Source organism: Colias philodice, chromosome 1, assembly GCF_061535455.1.
Source record: "Colias philodice isolate Cphi_HAF_F1 chromosome 1, ilColPhil1 Martin Lab GWU primary, whole genome shotgun sequence".
Lineage (NCBI taxonomy): Eukaryota > Metazoa > Arthropoda > Insecta > Lepidoptera > Pieridae > Colias > Colias philodice.
Genome location: NC_143086.1, coordinates 11,231,399 through 11,255,937, shown reverse-complemented (window position 1 = coordinate 11,255,937; position 24,539 = coordinate 11,231,399). Strand labels below are relative to the sequence as shown.

General features: G+C 31.7%; 1 protein-coding gene and 1 long non-coding RNA gene across 2 annotated transcripts in view; one reads left to right on the top strand and one right to left on the bottom strand.

Annotated features, from left to right (window-relative positions):
- Window positions 1–24,539, bottom strand: part of LOC149491334 (uncharacterized) — a 423,150-nt gene that overhangs the window by 73,926 nt on the left and 324,685 nt on the right. The window lies entirely within an intron of this gene.
- The window catches only part of LOC149491348 (uncharacterized), a 55,722-nt gene that overhangs the window by 20,939 nt on the left and 10,244 nt on the right, over window positions 1–24,539 (top strand). The window contains exons 2-3 of the mRNA XM_089697569.1: window positions 22,700–23,812; window positions 23,977–24,172. Of these exons, the coding sequence (XP_089553695.1) occupies window positions 22,700–23,812; window positions 23,977–24,172 (1,309 nt within the window). The remainder of the gene's footprint in view (window positions 1–22,699; window positions 23,813–23,976; window positions 24,173–24,539) is intronic.

Genomic DNA, 24,539 nt, shown 5'->3' with positions numbered 1-24,539 from the left:
AGTTTGAGTTTGTTAGAAATCTCACCAAAATAAATAGATTTTTTACACTTTTTTCTTTTAAAAGAACTCATTGTTTATAAAAAATAATCAACACCTAGATACGCGAGTATTATTTCCAAAACGAGCGAGCTCCCACATCGATGCTAGGACAACACTAAACCGAATCAAGCAGCGCCCGCGCCGCCTACTCTCCCTCTCTTGCGTCTACGAGGCCTACGTTTCCACGAGTACCGACATATCTCCTAACGCAAGGAATGAATATAATTACAGTACTGTGCGTTAGGGACCTAATCCATCTCTAATTTATTTTTTAATGTTATTGAACTCAGCTTTAAGTAGGAAGCAAATATGTATATTTGTCCTACTCATACTTAAAGAAATTTACAAGTTAGATCCTCCCGCAAGGAGTGAAAAACCACGATTATATTCAACGCACAAAACAAAAGTCCTGCAAGGTATCTGATAGATCTCGTAATGCAGCGAACGTGTTAAATCGCCTCATCTCGCCGTAGCTTCTGATCGAAATGTGAAGGACAAATGTTGTTCTTATTGGATGAATTACACCCACAGACAAATTAAAATGTCTAGCATATTACCTATCTTTTACCTATTGTAAAAACACTTCTTCTTTTTAATTTTAATCCATTTTGATACTACCTATTTTATATGGTATTTGTATTTTGTGTGGATACTGGCATTATTATCTACATAGTAGAAAGAAGAAAAGTTTCAGTTTGAGTTTGATAGTAATTCTCAAAGGCTATAACTACATAGTTAGTTATCTATGACTTTGTGTGAATGTACCCATCCCAATTTGTGTAACATTTCATAGAACAGATACATTTTTAAGAGCCAAAAATAGTATAATTTTCAAATTGGACGATATTTGTGACCTAGTTTTCTATGAACTAAGCTAAGCAGCGTACAGAACAGCGATCGCCTTGTACTACATGCATACACATACGTTCATTCGTGGTCGATAACGTCGTTTTAATTACTGCGCCGTGATATGGACAAAACTAGTCTAAGAATTACCAGAATATGCTGCCGAGGCTAGCCGATCAATTATCATTATTTCCAATAGTAAAGAGATCACGTCTTGAATAATATCAACCATTTGCGCAAACTACGATAAAGGACTGTTTTTGTATAATTTATGGAGCACCAAATTAGGAGTTTATGAAATGATAATATCGTGTGATTGTGCGTATCAATTTGCTGCAAGACTTCTTGTATGGCCAATCAAGGTTATGTTATTGCTATCAAAATATAGGATAACCAGTTAATATTATCCAACATGTTTTTTAATACTTCAGGTTTTCAAACACTCATTCATCATCCTAAATGGTCTTATTATTCGCAGTAATATGACTTTTAGTACCTTCTGCTCTAATAACGTAATGTTAGAACTGCAGCTTTAATAAATTTAACACACATTTATTATTTAAAAACACAGTTTATAAACAATCTTATGCCAATGTATTAATTTATGAAAATTAATGCAGTTTTAATATCAATATGTCTTTAAAAGGATAGATCTAATGCAAAGTAATAAGTATATGATTATTGATTAATAGAATTATTAGTAATTAATGAACACACTGATTTCTTGCAGATTATGGAAAATGTAAAGACATATATATATGTGTGAGTGACAGTAGATATTATAACAATTAAAAATTTTCTTCAAAATTATTTTATATTTTTAATTAAACGTCTTGTTAGACATGACATCTATCTTAAATGTTATAAACTGTATAAATATTTATCTAAAAAATATAGTTTTTACTTTATCCAAAAATCACTACACTTTATACGATGATATTTTCACAATAAATTTATTATACAATTTTACAAAATATGCTATGAAGTAACGTATTAAAACATTTAAGTTGCTCTATATATACAATTTATTGGGCGAAGTTATTGCATAACAACCTTTGCCTACCAATTATGATACCCTGGCTACCAATCGATGAACCGAATCAAAGGCTTAATTAAAGAAAATTGTTTATGTTATGAATTCGTAACGACTCTATTTTCTGTAAGACCGCTCGAGCTGTCTTTAACTATGTAGTTTACACGTATCGAATACAGCCTTCAAATGTTCGGTTACAACATCGCTTCGATTACGAATGATACATTTACATTCAACAACTCTTTTCATTTAAAGCTTTTAAGCGCAATGCGTTTTGAAGACAATTGTAATTTAACAATCAGCTGATATAAGAATTAACATATGTGATATGAGACACATAAATTCATAATATGACAAAGTGTTCTCACTTTCTGACACAATTGGTGTAAGTATCTAACTAATCTGAATTACCTACCTACATTGTAATATTGATATTAGCACAAAACTGACACGAAATCATAAGGTAGGCAACTTGTGAAGTGTTTTTATCTACGTTTAGCTGGTTATTTAAAACTCAGTTTACCTTAATGTACCTAATTAAAAAAATAATCTTTATTTTCAATATAAATCCGACTTTCTTTTCAACAATGTTTTATCCAAGTATGTAACCGAAAACAAATTAGTTGCTCTATTGATAAGATTTTTTCTTTGTAAAATATAATGAGGAAATCTCTAACAATAATCATTATTCCATTTAAATGTTAAATTGCGTCTGAGAGTCTACTTATATGAGTAGAAAAAAACAAAGGAGTCTTTGTACAGACGTAAGATTTCACTAGATGAGCCGGTAATGAATTCCCAAGCTATTGTGATGATGACTTTCGCTTCGTGGTCACTGTCATTGTAAAAAGATTTACGAGTACATCCGCAAAACGTTACTATTCAATGTTGCAACCGAACATTTACATATAATTACATTAATTTATGAATGATTCGATACAAGTTAGCGAGTTAGATTATGCTTGATAGTATAGCTCACGGCCCAAAGAACATTACGTACTTATTGACATTAAATAACCAGTTGGAGACGAGATTTATATTACCCAATAACCTATATTTGTTAAAACTTGTGAACAAAATATTTTTTATAAGTTCATTCCCTTCCACTTTCGGTACTGAAACTACAAGACGGTATCACTTCTTGCATTTTTGAATTGTCATCATCATCATCAGCCCATTTGCATTCCCACTTCTGGGACACGGACCTCCTATGAGGGTACAGGCGTTAGAGTATATTATATATTATTAACAGTCCACCACGATGGCCAAGTGCGGCTTTTTTTAAAGCCACCCGCCATCACAGGATTCACAGGGTGTGCGCCACCTCTGGATTATAGTCCAGATACCTACATTTTTTGCTTTTTCTTTTATTTTTAATATTCTTATCAATTTTTAATTAGTCTAAAAATAATTATATTAAAACACTGGTAAAATATAAATTACAAGTAAAATTAAAAATTCTGAATATAAATTACAATATAAGAACTAAAATTCAAAATCATTATCTATGTTCAAAAAAAATATGTGTGGCACTCGAGGACTGCCGCGGTAAAGCTATTGAACCGACGATACACGGCTTTGCTGCACCGCGCGCTGTGCCGGTTGGTTAGGTTTTTTCGTTACGGAATTTTTACATTCGGTCGCCGCGCTCAAAGTTTGAGATAAAACCTATGCAATAGCTTAAAAAAACAATAAGAACACGACACAAAAACACTCAACTTAATCCTATATCATAGTTAAAAATAATTTGGAAAATCCAAAAGTGCACGCCTCATAATTTTTTTTTAATAAATATTTATTAATTATTATTTTTGTTTATTTAATAACAATTAAACCACATCGAATCAGACCCTGAAAAATGAAAGGGTTCTATTCCTGAGCATACTCAAGCGTAAGAGAAAAAAAAAGACTCGATTAGTAAAGTATTTCAGTCGCTATCGTGTTAACAAGAAAAAGGATCCGCACATACAGACACACGGACGTCCAAGACAGAACTTTTTTAGACTGTTTTTTAACTAGTTTAAATAACAAAAATGACATCAAAAATATCATGAACGTTAAAAATAGTGTTTTTTCTTAATATGTGTGTGTATGTATTATCTTACAAGTGCAATGTATGATACATAAAGACATTTTAAGTTTGAAAAATCAGATGTTTTGCGCGAAGCGACAGTAGTACCCACCTCAACGCTTCGCTTATGAGGCGTGCAAAAAGCTAAAAGGTTAAAGAACGACTACCTACAATATGCCTACAAATTATTACAATATTGTAGGGACGCATCCCTGCGGGTTGATTTTGATTTTTCGACATGTCGGTTTCCTCACGATGTTTTCCTTCACCGTTCGACTTTCGAGCTAAGGTTTGAGCAGTGGTGATGTTACAATATGCGAAGATAAATTGAAAATCAATTTATTTCCTGCGCGCTCGTTTGGTCTCGATCTCGGGACTTGTCGATTTGAAGTCCGAGTCCTCAACACTGAGCCACCACTGCTCTAATTGCAATCTCGAATACAAAAGTATTTTATCAAATTGAATACAGTAAAAGTTCTTTATTCGCGGGCAATAGGTTCCGTAAATGTGCCGCGAATAGAGAAACCGTGAATATGGAATGGTAATTTGTATGGGGTTATAGGGGATACGTTCCTGGGTGACGAAATAAGGAAGCATATGCATAAAGAAATCAGTTTTATTGAAATTTTTGACCAAACATATATTTATTAATTACCATTTAATTAGGTATTATCTTCAGGTTTAGGCAATGGCTTAGCACTTTTTACTCGTTTTTTAGTCGACATTATAAATTCGTAGTTATGTAGTTCAGGCGTTTTCTATGGATAACAATTGATTTTTATTTAGGTAAATACATATACATATGTATATACCGATGTACCGATTCGATCCGCGAATAAAGAATTTTGGGCCGCGAATATAGAAATTAGGTCGCATTTTTTCCACCCGCGAATAGTGAAACCGCGAATGAAGGAAGCGCGAATAAGGAACTTTGACTGTACATGTAAAATGAGTAGGTACCTTATATTATGGAGTATAACATTTTTTCTAAAAAAAAAATAGGTAGGTAAGTGAACCTTATAAGTTATATAAGTAGTTAGTTACCTTTACGAAATTAAGTTCTACGATACATTTCAAAATCGGACATTATCAGAAACGAGAAGTGTGTCTGATATAGCTTGTTATAAAAATAACTAATATTATGAACTTAGTTACACAGAAATGATAATCTAATAAAAGGTGTAATACCTATATCTTATTCGGCACGCTTACTTACAATTCAGTATCCGCTGCATTTTTAATGTTTTTGCATCGAATAACTTCCAATTAAATATCTGATAATTTAGTTTTAGTGTCGCAATAATAATGCCGATTATTAACTAGTGAAAAATATTTTCTGGAAGTATGTGGTCGAGAATAAAAACCAAGTAGAACAAGGATTGATTTTGATTTAAAGTTTAAACTAGTTTCTGTTATCTGTGGTTTAAACCGAACCAATTTTGAACAAAGGTATACCTACTTACCTTATAAACTAACTTGATACGTAGGTACCTTCTATGTGAATACATGAGTACAATTATAATTAGATACGTTTTGTAATATCAAAAATATAATATCTTAAATACGTGCATTTTTACATAATTATTGTCTGTTAATGTTATTATCAGCAAAAATGTGTAACGAACAAGTATTGTTGGATATAGAATATAGATGTTATCTATTAATTAACTTATTTTCAGTTGACAAGAGCAACTTGTATAATGTTTATTTTATACTTGAATTATTTAGCTTTGACTTTTAAAATCGAAAGTGAGTGATAACGAAAAATGTGAAGTTAGCTGTATACGTATTATTTAACCACTGCACAGGCATGAATGGACTTTAGATTTTTAACTAAGTAAGGTTAAAAAATTGCATAATGTGAGGACATTATAAAAGGTATACAAAGTACTTAATATATCTATCTGAATATAAAAATACAATCTTGAATCTTAATATCCATATTATTTGCCCTATTTATAGACATCGTTTTAAGACTTACGTTTTCATAATGCAATAGATTGCTATAAATGTATTTTAAGCTGACTGAAAATATGGTACCTACACGTTATTCATATATTCTACATCAATATTTTATTATAGATGTGAATCGATAATGTTATCTCTGTAAGGCTAAGATACTTTAAAGGGAAATCAGATCAATATATATGTATGCAATTGTAACGGATACATACAACTTACAAGTGCGATATATAATTTGATATTTACGTATCGACCGGAACCCACCTTCCCGTGAGTAAATACATATTTGTTAGAGCAAGGACAAAGGAAAGAACTAGTATAATATATTTATTAAACCGGATAATTGAATCAATTAAATAGTAAAAAATCCGTAACATGCATTTCATATAAAAAACGACTAAATAAGCTAAGAATATTATGTTTGTTAGGAATAAAAGGTAGGTAGTACTAGATACCGTTTTTCTTTCGTGTGTTTCGCTTTGAATACTTTTGTTAGCATATAAAGAAGTAATTGTTAATTTAAAAGAAATTTTCTTATATACTTACATATATCACTACGATATTCATAAATAGGTACTATAATTGCGTGCACACGTTAACACTATAACACTATATGCTTAATACATTAATGTGACAGTCACGCATTATATCATATGCCTACACGCTTGTTATGTCATATAAATGAGGTGTTGTACAATAAAATAAAAACTTCACTTATTTACATTTATTGTGTACTTTCCAATCATCTAGTTAAATACATATTCGTAGATTTACTTTTTTTAATTAAGTATATAATATATTTTTTGTACAAATTCAGTTTAAGTATATAAGGAGTTATAATAAGTAGATAATAACTTTTTTTGAACTTCTATTTGTATGAAATTTAACATTAATCCAATTATAATCCAATTGTGAAATAACCAATACCAATAGGTACCTATTATTTTAAATATAGATCAAATTGTGAGACAAATAATAACTATATCCAACTTTCTAAGCGATTTTATATATTTAAACTATTATCACATTTGAAAACAACCTTCATATGTATTCAATTATTGGAAACATGTTTTATTACATAATTAATGTATCTAAACAGTGTCAATTACCAAAAGCCTCGAGGCATTTGATTTAAAATAAAACAAATTGGTCGGGTGTAAAACTAGGAGATTCATGTTAGGAAGGGACTTCGATATAAAGGATTATATAATAATGAGTAGTGAGTACCTATATGAATATCCTTGTTTAATCATAATGCTACTTATTTTTTTCTTTTGTTTATCAATTCATTATTAAAACATTTAACTGTTTTGATTATTCATAACTGCGCCATGCTGTGGCCGTGCCCCTCTTTTCTATGCATATCTAGAATTGCAATGAAAGAGAAATAAAATTTCATTCCCATTCATAAACATGTTATCGAATTTTTATTATATTCTTAATTTTATAATAATGTTTACTACGATTATAAATACTATTACAACAGTATTACAATATTATTTTACATGTTTTGAATACTTTAATGGCACGGTTTTATAACAGAAATAATATACATAACCTGGGAAGCAGATTTAGCAGTTATTGTTAAAGTAAATTGAGTAACTTAAGTAAAGTAAAAATGAAGTCTCGTTAACGAACCTCTGTGGAATGACTTAAATTTTCATTGTTGTATAACCATGGTCATAAATATTTTATAATAACTATAATTTTAATGAGAAAAATATTCGTCTATGTTATCATGAAACATAATGGACCTTGCTGGAAAATATTACAACAATGTAATTAACGGCTCTTTCAACGCTCGCTAACTTGCTGTTAATTACAGATTTATACCTTCCGCCCTTGTTCTGTGAAAAAATGTGAACAATAGTACAAGATAGTTATTGTTAATATCTCCGCGAGATAGCTCCATTCAGGGTCGTTGCAGTCGCGCCACGCGGTCAAGGACTATCAATATTTACGGTAAGATGAGCACCCGCAAACCCTAGGGTATTTTCTATTAATAATTTTAACTAATGATTGTTATTATAAAAATATCACTGACTAAGAAAATATAACATATTAGACAAAATAAACTAATATAAATAAATCTTCACACTGCTGTAACATTTGTCATTTTCCTGACGCACTTTTGGCATGAAATCCTTGAAATTTATTTTTATACACTCCTGCCTTACTTTATACAAATATCATATCAAGAGTTAATGTTTGTACAAAGTTTATTATCCATTAAGAGCAAATTAACCTTCTGAGATAATTCATAATCGTTACGACACTGCAGAGCAGGGCGACACACAATACCGCTTATTTCCTCAACTTAACTTCACACTTTCACTATAGTATTCGTATTAGCGGTAATAATTGGATTTGTTTATTACGCAATGGATATGCACAATGTGAATGAAGGCTTGATGGATAGGGAAACTGTAAATAAGAATAGCGGTTAAATAAATCAAATCTTTGTTGACGATCTTAAACGATTCCGGGTCTTAAAGTTTTAAATATTTTTAACTAGCTTTCCGCCCGCGGCTCCGCCCGCTTTGTCTAAAACATAATAAATTATAAACTAAAACCTTGCTCTTGAATCACTCTATCTATTAAAATAAAACCGCATCAAAATCCGTTGCGTAGTTTTAAAGATACATAGGGACATAGGGACAGAAAGCGACTGTGTTGTATACCTACTATGTAGTGAAGATGATGATGCTGACGTTTAGTGCACGTGATATTAGATATATCTAAATAAATTTTTACCTTATATTAGCGACGAAATCATATAAATAGTTTCATGTGTGAAGCTTTTGGTGCAATCGACTTACATTTATTTTCTCATTACATAACAAGCATTACGCTCAATTTTTTCGCGTATATATTTACCTACTTTGAAAGAAAAGAATTCAATTTTATAAATGTCAACAGTATTGCATAAATTATCCATAATTATGTACTACACATTCGCTTTACGAAACTTGTACTTTAATCTGCATCGTTGTAAAATGTAGGCTGCTGCAGGATTCCCCTTCACAGATTGCGATCCTAATGTCTGTTATTATTTATATATGTTTTTTAATGATATATTACTATTCTTACAAATAAATTTGTATGTATTGGTAAGATCGTGGTGTATGTACTTATTTAAGTATAATATTCAGTTATTAAAGTTATTTATGGATATCACGACTCGTAATGTCCAAACTCCAAATAGACCGCCGATTTAAGCCGCACCGCCGCGGCCGCTTCACAGCGTCCCATGCATGCTTGCCGGCGTGGGCGTTGGTGACGTCATCATCAGCGGCTCGGGAACTTCGGCAACTTCAGGTGCGGCGACTGCGGCGCGGGTAGATAATTTATATTAGGTGACTTCATAATAATATAAAGAATTCTAATGGGGCGACTTCGAGTACGGTACGGCTGTATCTGCGTTTAGCTTAATAAATGAAGTCAACTAGCAATACAGTATAATTGTAATAGTCCGGGATACATCGCCCATTTTTGCAAGTGATTACTATCAAGCTAATTTTTCGTGAGTAGCTTTATTTTGATGAGATGCCCAATAATTTCATGTACAAAACTCTCGATTGTGGTAGCTACCAGAGGAAACAAGGATAAAATATTTTGATTTGATGGTTCTCAAATTTTAATTACTAACTGAATGTTTTTTTTTGTTCAATCTCAAGATAATTATCTAAATTATTCGAAAAAATATTTGTCCTACAAAATCTATGGTTTGATCAAAGAGTCCCCCTTTCCAATGTGTATCGATAACGAAGTCATCATAAATGATTACTAACCAGCTGATTTTTTTATTTTCACTTATTTAATACTTATATAATTCAACAGACATATTGTCCTACAAATTGCGTAATAAATATTTGAGAACCGTCAAATCAAAAATTTTTATCCTTGTTACCTCTGTAAGCTACCACAATCGAGAGTTTCGTACATGAAATTATTGGGCATCTCATCAAAATAAAGCTACTCACGAAAAATTAGCTTGATAGTAATCACTTGCGAAAATGGGCGATGTATCCCGGACTATAATGTATAGTGAAATTGAAATATCATGGCTGTGAAAATATATCTGCGACAAATATATTTGTATACCTATGTATAAAATTAAAAATAATGTAGCTTCCACGGTTATGCATGTAGGTATGTACTACTTTCGCATTTAATAAGTGATACAAATAATCAACTACCTAACATAGACTGGGGTAGAAGCCTTTAAAAATAATTAAAAGATAAAAAAAATCGCAGTCGGATGAAACCCATAAGAAAAAGAGGGGAATATGATGAAAATAAAAGGAAAAATAAATTACGGTCAATCCGAGTTCGGGAAGTGGGAGGAGCTCAGCTCAGCTTTTAAGAGAAAAAAATGGTTTCTCTCGATTTCCGACAAAACTACAAGTCCTACGGAAAAAAGTTCAATGGCAAAGTTGTAGGTAATAAAAAGATCTACAACTTTAGTATTTACAATTTTTTCACATAACCTCAAAATTTAGGTGAAAAATTCAAAAAACCAAGTTTTTGGTTTTTTATTTTTATCTACTTCAAAAAATTTTTTTTTTCTACGAAATTTGGTGGAAACTTACTTTATTATGTCTCAAATACACTGTAATTTATTTGACTGAAAATATTTATTTTTTCGCCTTATTTTGAATCAATACCAAAAAAACAACCTAATTTTCAATCGAAAATTCACCCGTCAAAATATCAGCTTTTTTCAAAAACTTGGGGAGCCTTTTATTCATTGAAATCTCTACTTTCATATGGTGTAAAAAAAATAAACACCACCATAGTAAATGTTCTCAGGACATGCATACAAACAGTGTGTTAATGAGCTTTTACTAAATCAGGCACACTTCTCGAACTCTATATCTTCTCTTGTATCGGCTTTTCGGTAATATTTCAAAAGAAAAAAAATTATCTGTTCTAAGTTTAATATTTAACAGCATATTCAAAAGCAAAATGATGTCGATAAAAACATTTCAGGTAGTTTGAGAAGTGTGCCTAATTTAGTAAAAGCTCATTAACACACTGTTTGTATGCATGTCCTGAGAACATTTACTATGGTGGTGTTTATTTTTTTTACACCATATGAAAGTAGAGATTTCAATGAATAAAAGGCTCCCCAAGTTTTTGAAAAAAGCTGATATTTTGACGGGTGAATTTTCGATTGAAAATTAGGTTGTTTTTTTGGTATTGATTCAAAATAAGGCGAAAAAATAAATATTTTCAGTCAAATAAATTACAGTGTATTTGAGACATAATAAAGTAAGTTTCCACCAAATTTCGTAGAAAAAAAAAATTTTTTGAAGTAGATAAAAATAAAAAACCAAAAACTTGGTTTTTTGAATTTTTCACCTAAATTTTGAGGTTATGTGAAAAAATTGTAAATACTAAAGTTGTAGATCTTTTTATTACCTACAACTTTGCCATTGAACTTTTTTCCGTAGGACTTGTAGTTTTGTCGGAAATCGAGAGAAACCATTTTTTTCTCTTAAAAGCTGAGCTGAGCTCCTCCCACTTCCCGAACTCGGATTGACCGTAATTTATTTTTCCTTTTATTTTCATCATATTCCCCTCCTTTTCTAATGGGTTTCATCTGACTGCGATTTTTTTTTTGTTTCAAAAATTATCTACTCTAGTTTAACAAGACAAGTGACCGAAATATTAAATCTTTTAAACATGTTTAATTATGTAAAGTTCAACTGTTTATGGTGATGCAATAATTTTATTTAAGTAGGTACTACGATCAGATTTATTTGTAATATTGGATTATTTAAAATGTAAAATTCTCTCATTATGTAGGTATATTCAAATACTATGACACCTAGTTTTATTATATTATTCATATGAAACAAAAATAAATTAATGATTGTGGATAAAATTTTAATAGTATGATACCATAGTCCATAGGCAAAAAAGTTGTAAGTACTATCGATATAATTACGGTTGGTTATATAAGTACGTACCTGTTGGGCATCTGTAATTGTTCTCGCTGCACGCTAATATAAATTATTAAATTAAACGTAATAAATAATAATCCATTGATAAAGCAATAACTAAGCTATGGGTTGTTTACTTCTATTTTCTTATAGTGAAAACGTCAGACATTTAGTACCTATAGATAAATTACGGCGTAAAATCTATAATAATACGATGTAGAACAAGCAGAAATGGAATCTGATTAAAACTAATGCAAGCGAACAATCGTCTGTCTGTGCAACATTTACTATGTAACAACTGGTATTGGCACAGTTTAATATTATAACAGCTGTAGATCATAAGCAAGTATACAAACGTATTGAACATTAATTTGTATACCGCTTGTCCAAAATCAAGTTAAGGAACTGGTTTTAAAAAGTGGTTTTCTTATTAAATAGGACGTTGAACTTTTTGTCCCAATGTCTTATGTAATTTGCCACTTAATTTGTTTTCTCCTCGTCATTGACTTGTATTCGTTATACTGCTAATATAATTAATTGCAAGCAAACGATTAAAAGGTAAAATACCCTCAGACATGAATATTGAATAAATTGGAAAATCCAAAAGTGCACGCCTCATAATTTTTTTTTAATAAATATGTATTTATTAATTAATTATTATTTTTGTTTATTTAATAACAATTAAACCACATCGAATCAGACCCTGAAAAATGAAAGGGTTCTATTCCTGAGCATACTCAAGCGTAAGAGAAAAAAAAAGACTCGATTAGTAAAGTATTTCGGTCGCTATCGTGTTAACAAGAAAAAGGATCCGCACATACAGACACACGGAGTCCAAGACAGAACTTTTTTAAACTGTTTTTTAACTAGTTTAAATAACAAAAATGACATCAAAAATATCATGAACGTTAAAAATAGTGTTTTTTCTTAATATGTGTGTGTATGTATTATCTTACAAGTGCAATGTATGATACATAAAGACATTTTAAGTTTGAAAAATCAGATGTTTTGCGCGAAGTGACAGTAGTACCCACCTCAACGCTTCGCTTATGAGGCGTGCAATAAGTGAATATAAAAAATTTCTCATAGTAATGATCGAATAAAACTAATCGGATGAGTCAATAACATAAATTTTAGTTATATATTTAACTAAAGCTGTTAAGAATTAATTAGAGACTTAATGGCTACAAATTATGCTGCAGCGCTTTTAAAAAGTGACAAATTATGAACGAAGTTCCTTAGGTACGATATACTCTTGATATACCTAAGTACTTATTTGAAAATAGTCTTGCAGTAGTTATTGGGAACCTCTTTAAAGTTAATAAATAATAATTTGAATCTTTGTGAAGTTAACTAATCATTATGTATTTGGTAATCATTAAAATATTATTTATAGCGAATCGATGTTAATGAATATCTATAAAAATTTATAAAATCGCTTTAAATATCGATAATCTCATTCCTACTATAAACTTTCAACTAAATCAATGCCTGCATCACCTACCTTTACATCGGTACTGTAGGAAACACTTCTATGTATTGAATTTGTGTTTGTAACTGTTAAAAAAAGTCATTGTTAATATTAAGATTTTGAAATTCAGTAGGTATATATTGCGTTCCTATTATGTAAAAGAAAGACATTTCTCGTACAATTTAAGCATTGCAAATTAGATTGATTATTTTATTACGCATTTTATTTATAATCGATATATGGTAAAAAATGTTACTACTCAATATTGAAATGGTTTTATAGTCGGTGGTTAATCTAAAATGGTGGTGAAGAATTCGATAAAAATGTTTCGAAAATATAATTCTCGCACTGCTACGTAGTGCAAGTGGTACATTGTAATTATATGGTTATAATGTGTGCGTATCGTCCATTTTTATATTCCGGCCTTCCATTTAAACGTATAGTATATAATAATTAACGCAAATATGCTTACGAATATCCACATATTGACCAAATATGAAAACGGTGGTTGTTTGCCTCATTCTATCGTGCCAATAAATATGTATATGGAACACTTTGTCTGCCATTTAAGTGATTTCACAATTACGCAGTAGTTATATTGAATAAAATCATTGTATTCAAATGTTACACTACTATACTACAACTCAATTCATATAATTTATTGCTTTGATTGATTAATTATAATCAAGATTTATACAGAAACAGGATTTAATCAAGTTTTGATGAACTTGATTAATATCCACGAATACCGGAACAAACTACGAAGTTTGTATTTTAGTTAGACCGGTGCAAAGATATACATTTGTTTTGTATGAATTTCCTTAAATATTATACGCATAATATACGCCATAACGTCTTTTAAGGATCTTCGTTGACTTAGCAGGCGGGACTGTAAATATAATATAGTATCACATGAGGTATTATACCGATTGGATGTACCTATAACATTATCAATTATGGTTGTAAATACATAATATGTATAGAAATTTGATTTTCAAATCTGGAACGCAAAAGTATGTTTATGATTTGTTTGTTTCTTAAAAAAAATCTCATGTTGCCGATTTATTAAAATAATAATTGTTTAATGCAGCTCGCTTTTCTTTGACATTTTATAACTAAAAATCACTAATTGAACAAGGGATATGTAGATACATAACAGAAAATATTCCATACCTACTCCCAGTTCTAATGTGTGTTTTAGGAGCTTTCGCAGTCATTTTACAGATATAAGTACCTACCTGTAATATCTACTATCCTGATATATCAACATTAACGTTAACACACTCTTATTCACACTCCACATTATTTTTATAAATTATCATACAATTTATCAATTGCTAAATTATATACCTGTGTAGGACAAACGTCCGATAATGTTTGGCCTATATTCTCAACACTATCTATCATTCATCGATTTAATGAATAAATTAATCAAATTTTAGTTATAATGTTAATTAATTATACATTTGTATATCATAGGATACTCCAAATAAAATATCATGTATAAATTAAGGTTTTAACATTGAATATTTTATAGCAGTATTCGATTATTATTTATATTTGTATTCTGTCATGATATTTCTATTGCAATGATACCTAATTATAAATTGATAGATATGCGAATCTATGTTTTTTTATTAATATTGTCATTGATATTTTTACAAGTTATTTGTTTTAAGTTACGTGCATCACGTACTAAATAATTCAGTAAATAACTATGTATTCACCATTCACATAATATTTATTAATATGTACCTACTCTTAGTATCTAACTACTTATAAGTGTAAACTGTGTGACATGTTGTCAGTTTATAAGGCCAGTGTGAGAGTAAGGCCTTACAGGCTTACATGTATGGTAATTTGCACAATACAATCAATAATCATCACAAGCTGATGACTTGTGCTGATTAGATTATGGAACATGAACCTTCTTGTATCCCATTGAGTGAAAAAACATTTTTCACTGGCAACAATTCCATGAATTTCAACTAGGTATGTCTTAAAAGTGTTTTAAAAGAAATGTCCATAATAATAAGCTCATCGATTTTATTGACGTTTACCGCAGGTTTGTTTTAGTATAAGTGTATTTTAAAAATAGTAATAAATATACAAAATTGTTATTATTGTCCAATGGGGTCTTGTCCAACGTTTATATGAACGAAAAAGAATTTTTGCATTTTTTAGTATTAGATTATCTTATACCGCTCATACGCCATTAGCATATTTCTGAATATATTTAAATCGGGATCACTAGGTGACCTTCATAAATATTTTCTTTATATACAATCGACCTAAATGAACCCATACATATATATATTTAGCTCAAGTATGGCGTACAATCTCTTGAAGGTATAATCTGCCGCTCTAAATGACTGCAACAAAACTGCAACCAATCTGCATTCCACTCAATCGAATTGACTCTATTTACTCAAAACACAGAAAATTACCGATGGTTTATTTTGCAACAACTTGTGCAAATTAATGAAAAACAAATTCTCACCTAACACATGTTTTATAGTTAAGTTAACATACGTTTGTTTTAAAGTTACTATAGCTTACAATTTAAAGCTAAGATATATTTTGTCGAATTACATATGCCACTCTAGTATTGTTCCTGTCAAGTTCCTGTCATTACGTCACATAAACGCGGAGTGTGACATTTGTAATTACGTTCTCCCTCTACGGTAATTACACAGACCAAGTGAGCATTTACCATATTACGGAGACATCTATTATATAAGAAACACAGTACTCATTTCCTCTATAAAAACTTTTTAAACTAATCTAGAGACATTATAGTGTGCTTAATTACTCGCTATTATATAAACTATACAAAAACTTAAATAAACTCTCGAACCTCTATTGTTAACATGACTATGTGGACGATTGTTCTTAAATCGTTAAAAGCCCTTTGTTTTACGTTGAATTATCGCATATTTAGATATAGTTGTGAGGTCATCGCCGTTGGATAATAAACATTAAGTGATTGATAATGTTGATAACTGCAGAGACGGGATTGCCATTGTAGTGAGCAGCCGGTACCGCTCACCGGATAGTGCAAAACATTTTTAAGAAGCCTTCTTCAAGGTCCATCGTTGTGAAATTGTCAGCTTTAGTGCAAAGTTAATAGAAAATAAAACGACGCTGTAACAACCGAACGTGACAACGGAAACCTTTGTGAAGCCTAAATTTCAGAATCGATATTTTTCGCAAATATACTCCATTATATTGCGTCGATCGGATACAGTTCACGCTCTTTTATCAGCGTGAAATTATGTAATTAGCATACAAATGTTGACACGATATTATTTATTATCTTAATGAAATAAGTATTTTTTGTCATATACCTAACTCCCTAGATTAAGTTCATGATTATAATTATTTTAGCGATAATTTAGAATAAACAGCTAAAGTCAAAAATGACCCAGTACCAATTTAAACGGAGCTCTATAATGTATTTTTAGGCAAATAAGTAATAACAGTTCTAAAGTACATTATTGTACTTACTTGAAGAAATTTGTTTTGCAATAACACTGAGCAATATTTATAAAATGTAGAGCACCTAAAAAACTGACACTGAATATTTAACGCCACAGTAATTCTATTATTGTGAATTAGGTTTGGGTCTGAATAAAAAAGATTTGTATCGATCGATTCGAAAACTTATACCTAAGTTACGTCTATTGTACAAAAAATAAATTATGGAAATAGACATATTCACAACAAGTTTAGTCACAACAGCAATCGTCATTGAAAAAAGCTTTAAAAGCTCTGACTTTTTGGGAATTTAATCAGAGTGTAGATAATTAATTTTAATAAAAGTCAATATAGCCTATATTAGGTATACAGGGATATATGAATGTCGACTTGGACTTCTTTAGGAGTATTTTCATAACTACATTAACGTTACGAACAGTATGGCGGAGTCGAAGTTGAATGCAATTCAGATTTAAAGTCGCGAGTAATTAATGACTCGTTGCGTAAATGCCTTTCTCCGACCACCTGATGTCAATCATACGCGATAATATCAGTGTCGGGTTAAGCATTCCGGAATTCTTTGCGCATTCATTTCGTCCTTTTGTAATCGATTTCGTATATGTACTTATCTACTCTTGTTTTAGTTAATCTACGACTTGCGACGTATGTCGTATTTAAACAGTAGGTTAACCTTTCATGAAGCATGCCATTAGGTATTGTCGTCTGATGTTTATACTTATTAATGTACCGTTATATACCTAAAATACCTGTTTTAAATCTAAAAATATTTAAATATTTATATTTTTTGTATGTCCATTATAAAATGCACATTGACCGTTTAATTTATTCAATTCTGTTTGGGATTCGTGATTGAATAAAAACAAAATTTCTGATTCACTATTTTAAGTCTAACGACCCTCTTCTTCATAAAAGTATCGAAGTAAATTAAATTTTATTAGAAAGTGATTAAAAATAATCTTGATATAATTAATATTAGGTATGCTTGCATAATATTTCCTCTTAGCTACATTTCACTTTTCTGATTTTAAATACTTTCTAAGTAGGTAGTAGGTATGTACTAGGTACCTAGTATATTGTACATATAAATACATAACTAATAATATCAATGCGTATATATAAAAAAAATATTATGTAAATAGTTTTGTATATTTAGTGACTAATAAAGTAATAAGTAACTACTATGTAGACGTGCGTAGGTAATAGTTTTATTAGGTAGGCTAAGATCACTATTACGACAAGGCGGACCGCGGAATATTGTACATATCTACTATCTACATTAACAATTCGTTCGACATATACTCCACGAGCGCTGTGAAACACTATTTAAACTATTTTATTTTATGTTTGAGTTTCCTGTTACTGAAGATTCGAAAGCATAGATATCATTCGATTTGTTTGCATTACAACGGCGCGGCAACGGTGGCGATTAGTAAAAATAAATGCTATAATATAATAAAAATGCCTGTCAACTATATACTAATGATTTAGATAATTAAAAAATTAACATAAAAAGAAACATTAGTTTCAGACTAGCATCTATCATGCTAAACGGTTGAAATTTTATAAGAATTTCGTGAAATTGCACATTTCATCATTATTTTTGTAACGCTTCATACTCTGAACGCACGTCTCATACGGGAAGGATTTCTCTTTGGTTTTACGATTGATTTGTACATAATTTGTAATTAGCACGCATGCTACACCTTGAATTAAATCGATAGTTATTTATGTAATCTCCAGATCAACTGCTACATGTCTAATTACAGTGCCCTTTTACAAAACTTTCTACTGTTGATGTTGTTCGTTTGTTTTATTGGATAACATGCTAGTGACGGTGCATTTACATCAAACGAACATAGAGCTAGAGTTAGAGCATGAGCATTATTTCATGATCTGTTAGTGTAAACGTGAACTCGTATTCAGTGTTGTTCAGTATTAGAACATTTAATAGAATCTTTTCGAAGAAGAACAACGAACGAATGCTCTGAATGAGTCGGAGAAACCTAACCCTCAAAACCTATTCTAAAATAACATAGGTATTACTTAAGTATTAAATTTACTTTTCATTCCTGATGCTTCTAAGATGTACCTATAGACGAGCATCAGTAGAGACCACCACGAGATTACCACGTATAAAATTTATCTAAAACTAGAAATTTTTCATAACCTAAATAATAAAAACACATTAAACGAAAACACCAAACGTGTTCAAACTCATTCTCGAGTAAAACATAACGTTATGTTTTGCTCGAGCACATTTGGTGTTTTGAAATTGAAAGTTCATACAACGTTCATCAAATAACCATGTTAATAAATGATTACTTATGAAATTGGTGTGAGGAAATTAACTTTACAAAATCGCAACATCTTTAATTTGGTAAGAATAATCCGAATTGTAACAAGTCACGCCATGCAGCGTCTATACAATAGATACACTTGAAATTAATACATTTCTCAAATAACAGCCGGATGAAACTTTTGTAACGTAAAACGTGATTGAGTAATCTGTATATAAATGCATTCATAAAGATAAGCTCATAAGGCACTTTAAATGGTTCAATTTAAAGAAATTGGTACACTTTATTTATTTTTCTGACTGCCTCTTTGGCACAGTGGTTAACGGAGAGCGCAGAAACCAGGTGCTCCGTCCGTCACCTACAATGGTATATCGGAATCATAGAAATCTAAATAACGTGCCTTTTTATTTAGATTTCTATGATTAGAATTCACTTTTAAGGAAATACTTTAGCCCGCTGATCGGTGAAAACACGCGGCACCGCATGCACTTTTCTTTTACGGTTTTTTTTATATAGTACAATAGGGGAGCGCTTGGCCACGATCTCGCCTGATGGTAAGCTGAGATGTGGCCTAAGATGGAGCGCGCTGCCCTAGAATGTACCTGTTCACTCTCTTCTTGAAGACCTCCATATTGTACCTACTCATCGGGGAAAACAGATTCAGGAAGCATATTCCAGTCCCTAGCGGTTCGAATAAAGAATGACGATCCGAACCGCTTTGTCCGGGTACATGGAACGTCAACCATGTGGCGATGCCTAGAATCTGTGCGCCTCGACGAACGATGGAAAAACGGGGATGGCGGTTATTTACCACATTACCACATTCATGCGATAGATCATTACAGATTCCGTATATAACTATGTTCACAATTTTATTTCTATGCAAGTTTTTAATAATCCTGCCCTATATGTGGTTTTTGCTACAAAGACGTTGGTGGATAGCGATACGACTCATACGATACAGACTCCGAGCTCCGGTTACGCTAAGTACTTACGCATTTAATTAGCCAACTAAGTGCTTAAAATGGATTAGGTATTAATTATTGTAAATCTAGCTCGCTTCATTTGTTTTTATGAGCACATACATTTGCATATGTAGAGCATGATTTGGCCTTCAATTAAATTAAGCGAATATTTCATTGCATTTAAATTATCCATAAATGGTAACATATAAATCGCCGCATTTTGCTCAATGTAGATAACATATTAAATGTAATGTTAGTTAAAGTAATACACCAGGGTCCACGATGAATGTCCGTTCTGTACACAACATGTTACCGACTGTTTACGCATTAAACCTGACAACCTTATTGCAGACACCGTGCGCTAGTCACAAGGCCCACTCGCTCACAAATATATCGAGAGTCGACAACTGTAAAATCATATCAGTCATAATAATTATTAATTACTCTCGGCTCGACCCGATTGCCAAATTTGCATATGAGTGCATAAATTAGATACAAGGGACATGGATAATGGATATCCCACATACGAAATATTTTTACTCTTTCGTTTGCCAGTTGTAGCTCTTAATTAAACTGTTGTTACTTAAACTCTTAAAATGTTTCTTTGACTTATTAGGCCATGCGTCTACTGAATTTCTAAAAATTGTAATAAACAACTAATTATTCTTGGAACCGTCGTAAGTGACTTCTTGATATCTCTGCTTTTTAAATTCGATGAGTGCTTTGTGGATACCGGCCTTACAATAGCAAGTGACAAAGCGTTGCGCGGGTTGCACGCTCGAGATACAATGTATAAGTCCCTGAGCCACATTCACATCGTTAGTGCTGCCATCAGCGCCGCTCCGCGCTCGGTGACCGATTAGCTCCCAGCCACTCACTTCGTACTCCACTTCTTGAGGACTCAATACCGTAAACCAGTCCACTGAAATGTGTTCGTTGCATAACAATTCCCAATACCATTTCGCAACAAAGCTGACCAAACATTGTTAAGAATATTTTCACAAAAACACCCTCCATACCTATCGGCTTCAACGAGGACGTAATACACTTTTGTTAATGTAGGTACTTCTAAACTCGAGTCTTGACGTGGGACGAAATCGATAGAAAGAATATATAAGTACGTATAACGTAGGAGGCTCAGGTAGGCCACACTGATTGCGCTCTATTTGTATCTTTCCAGCAATTTCGAGCAGAGTTTCAAAATAGCAATTCAAACACCTGCTTGTGCAAACGCATAACTTGATGTCAACAAGAAATGCACAAAATTTATATAATTGATTTAGGACTAGTCAATCGATTTAATAAAGTAAATGCTTTTACACCGCTCCACTTTACAGGCAGCACCCATAATTTTAAGGCAGATTTGCGTAACACTACTGGTACGGTTGCAAATATTATAATAATATGATCTGGGTGACAACATTGGCTTGAGAACATGCAGCCACCTCACTGTAACTTTGATATTTTACGTTTAAATAATATTACTAACGTGGTAATTTTGTTTGTAATATTACGAATCTAATTTAAATGAATTTAAACAATTATTATATTTTTCTAGTACCTATTCGGCCATCTAAAACATGAACTGAATCAGAACTAATATCCAAAACAAGTAAAGTTTACTACGTGATAGAGAAAAAGCTTTGTTTTGTCTGCTCTATTTAATATTTTGTAATGGAAATAATTGTTCAGTCATTAAAACCTTAAGTGTTATTAAATATGTGCACTGACAATTATTTTATCACCCAGTCAGATCAAATATATTAGGCAACGGTTGTATTGCTCCAATCATTTGTAAAGTTGAATACAATATCTGATATAAATGCATTTACTAATCACGAGTGAAGACTATTTATGTACTTAAAATTTTTCGCAATAAAGCTACGTAATGCATGTTACTATGTAGGTAATACTGTGGTAATGCGATCGTGCCAGCTTTTGTCTCAGCATAATACGGCGTAATGTCAAGCTTTTTTATTGTTTATACCTACTGATGTTGATCCTAATGTGTACGAGGAAAGTGTTATATTATGTTATATTATGTATATAACATAATATAACACTTTCCTCGTACTCGTATAGTTATCATAACCATATGAGGAATTGTCATAAAAGGTTTTTCAGAATTTTAAGGAAGGATGGAGGAGAGAGTCTTAATGAGTTAAAAATGTATTGGACTTTTTTGTTCAATAAGACATACTGTAAAGCTGACGCATTATTACTTATTCACACAGGCCATACGGTGTCTATAGGATACTATGAAGTAGAAGTAGTATAATATTACAATACGAAATTGTTTAGTGCACAGATCATACATTACAAACGCAACCGAAACATATTATGAGTAGTTGACAGTTGACACTGCACGTGCACGTATGTCGCACCTTCAAACGTTTCTATTTTTACTATTACGTAAACGCATTACGCTCAATTACTCATAGTTGGTACTCTCAATAGTTACGGCGCATTTTATACTATAAACTCCGCAATTTAGGCAATTTAAATTAGGTCATTGACATTACGAGCATAATAAAGATTTTATTTAATTGGCATTCTTTCTTTGTTTCAGGGAACAATATATTTTCAACGTGTTTGAAGTGATAGTAAGCACTTTGGAAACGAAGCTGCAGAGAATAGAGAACTTAGATAAAGCTGTTGAACATCTTATGCGAAGAGTTGAGGCTTTAGATTCGCGAGTTAATGACAATATCCATAAAACCGATGCTATAATATCTAAATTGGGAAATTTGGATTTAAAACTTTTCAGTCGATTCGATGAAGATGATATTGTCACAGAGAATATGAACAAAAGATATAATGATAACAGAATAAGCAATACTCAACTTCTTGATAAAAAACTAGAATCATTAGATCAAAAAGTATCCGATATAGATTCAAAATTAGTTGGTCTTAAAACTCAAATTGATAATAACTTCTTACCAGTGGATGATATTAATGCTGAAGCAAGTGAGAAGAAACCCATCAATCTTAATGTCATAGAAATTGCGAAAGGTCTTAATACTGAAGTGATAAATGAAATAACTAAAGAAGTAGACCAACTTAGAACATCAATGTCGACAGTTGATAGAAAATTACAATTTCATATAAATCTCGTATCAGAAAATCTAGGTAAAGTTCTTTATATGATGGCTGATGTTCATGCTGCAATCGTCGAGCCGGAGTCTGCATCAATAAACATCAATAATATATTTAAAAATCGAACAGCAACAACTCCTTCGCCTATCGCAAAAGCAAGCAAAATAGATACTTTGGTAAATAAGATTATTCCTATGATGAGTGTATCTGAAAAAATGGATGAAGTATGGGACGTTGTGGTCGGTACGAAGAGTTCAGTAGATGACTTAGTGCCAAAATCAGATGAACTTCTAACACAAACTCAAAGACAAGAACGTGCAATTGGACAAATTCACAATGATTTGCGCGTTAAAACAAATCTTATTATTGAAAACCTTGACATGGTTGAGAAACGATTAAAAAAACAAGAAGATGATGTAGCTACCCTCGCTCAGCGACCAGTGCCCGCGGAACTCTTACTCGATCCAACTATAGATCGACTAGTGGAATATGCGCCAAATAGATACAAAGTTGAAGAACCTTCAACTGACCCGAGCACGAGCACCGCCGCTTTTACTACACCGGCAACTTCTACAGCAAATAACAGGTGAAACCATTCTTTTATTATATAATCTAATGCGAACGTTTGGTGAAAACTATGCGAATGTAATGGCGAAATGATATGCGAATTTTTACTCAGTGTATTTTGATTGTGTGTAGCGTTGCATACGTCGTAAAGTTTCTAGTATCTAATTATGGTGTCACGTACAGCCCGAGCAGTCCGAGTAATTCGAGCGCGAGTCCCACCAGCGCCACGGTGACTGTTACACCGGCAAGCAGTGGGCCCACAAGCCCACGACCCTCCAGCCGCAAAGGCGGAATCATCTTTCCCAGTGTTAAAAACAAACCCATCGTCGGAAACAACACATTCGCATCGGAAATTGTCGCCAATTATAAGGACGTCAAAGTGAGTTATACATTACTTTCAACTGTTAAGGTTATGTTTATTATAAGGTCTAATTTACTGTGCCCAGGTATGATGATCTTTTTTGTGTATAAAAATGCTTCCTGTCAAATTGAACTTACATTTGTTAAAATAATATTCTAATGTGTCAAGTTTTAGTTTCATAATATTGCTGTTAAAGTGTTAAATACTTTACTCAGCATCCGTTATGTTCTACATGTTTCCTAATATCTACGTTCTTTGCATTTGGTTTCAATCCACAGATACAGATGCGATTATAAAACCAATAATATTATAATTTTACCAAATTAGTTCAGATTAATTAATACCAGCTATATCTGCTGTCCAACGGTGCAATCGGGTTTTATTA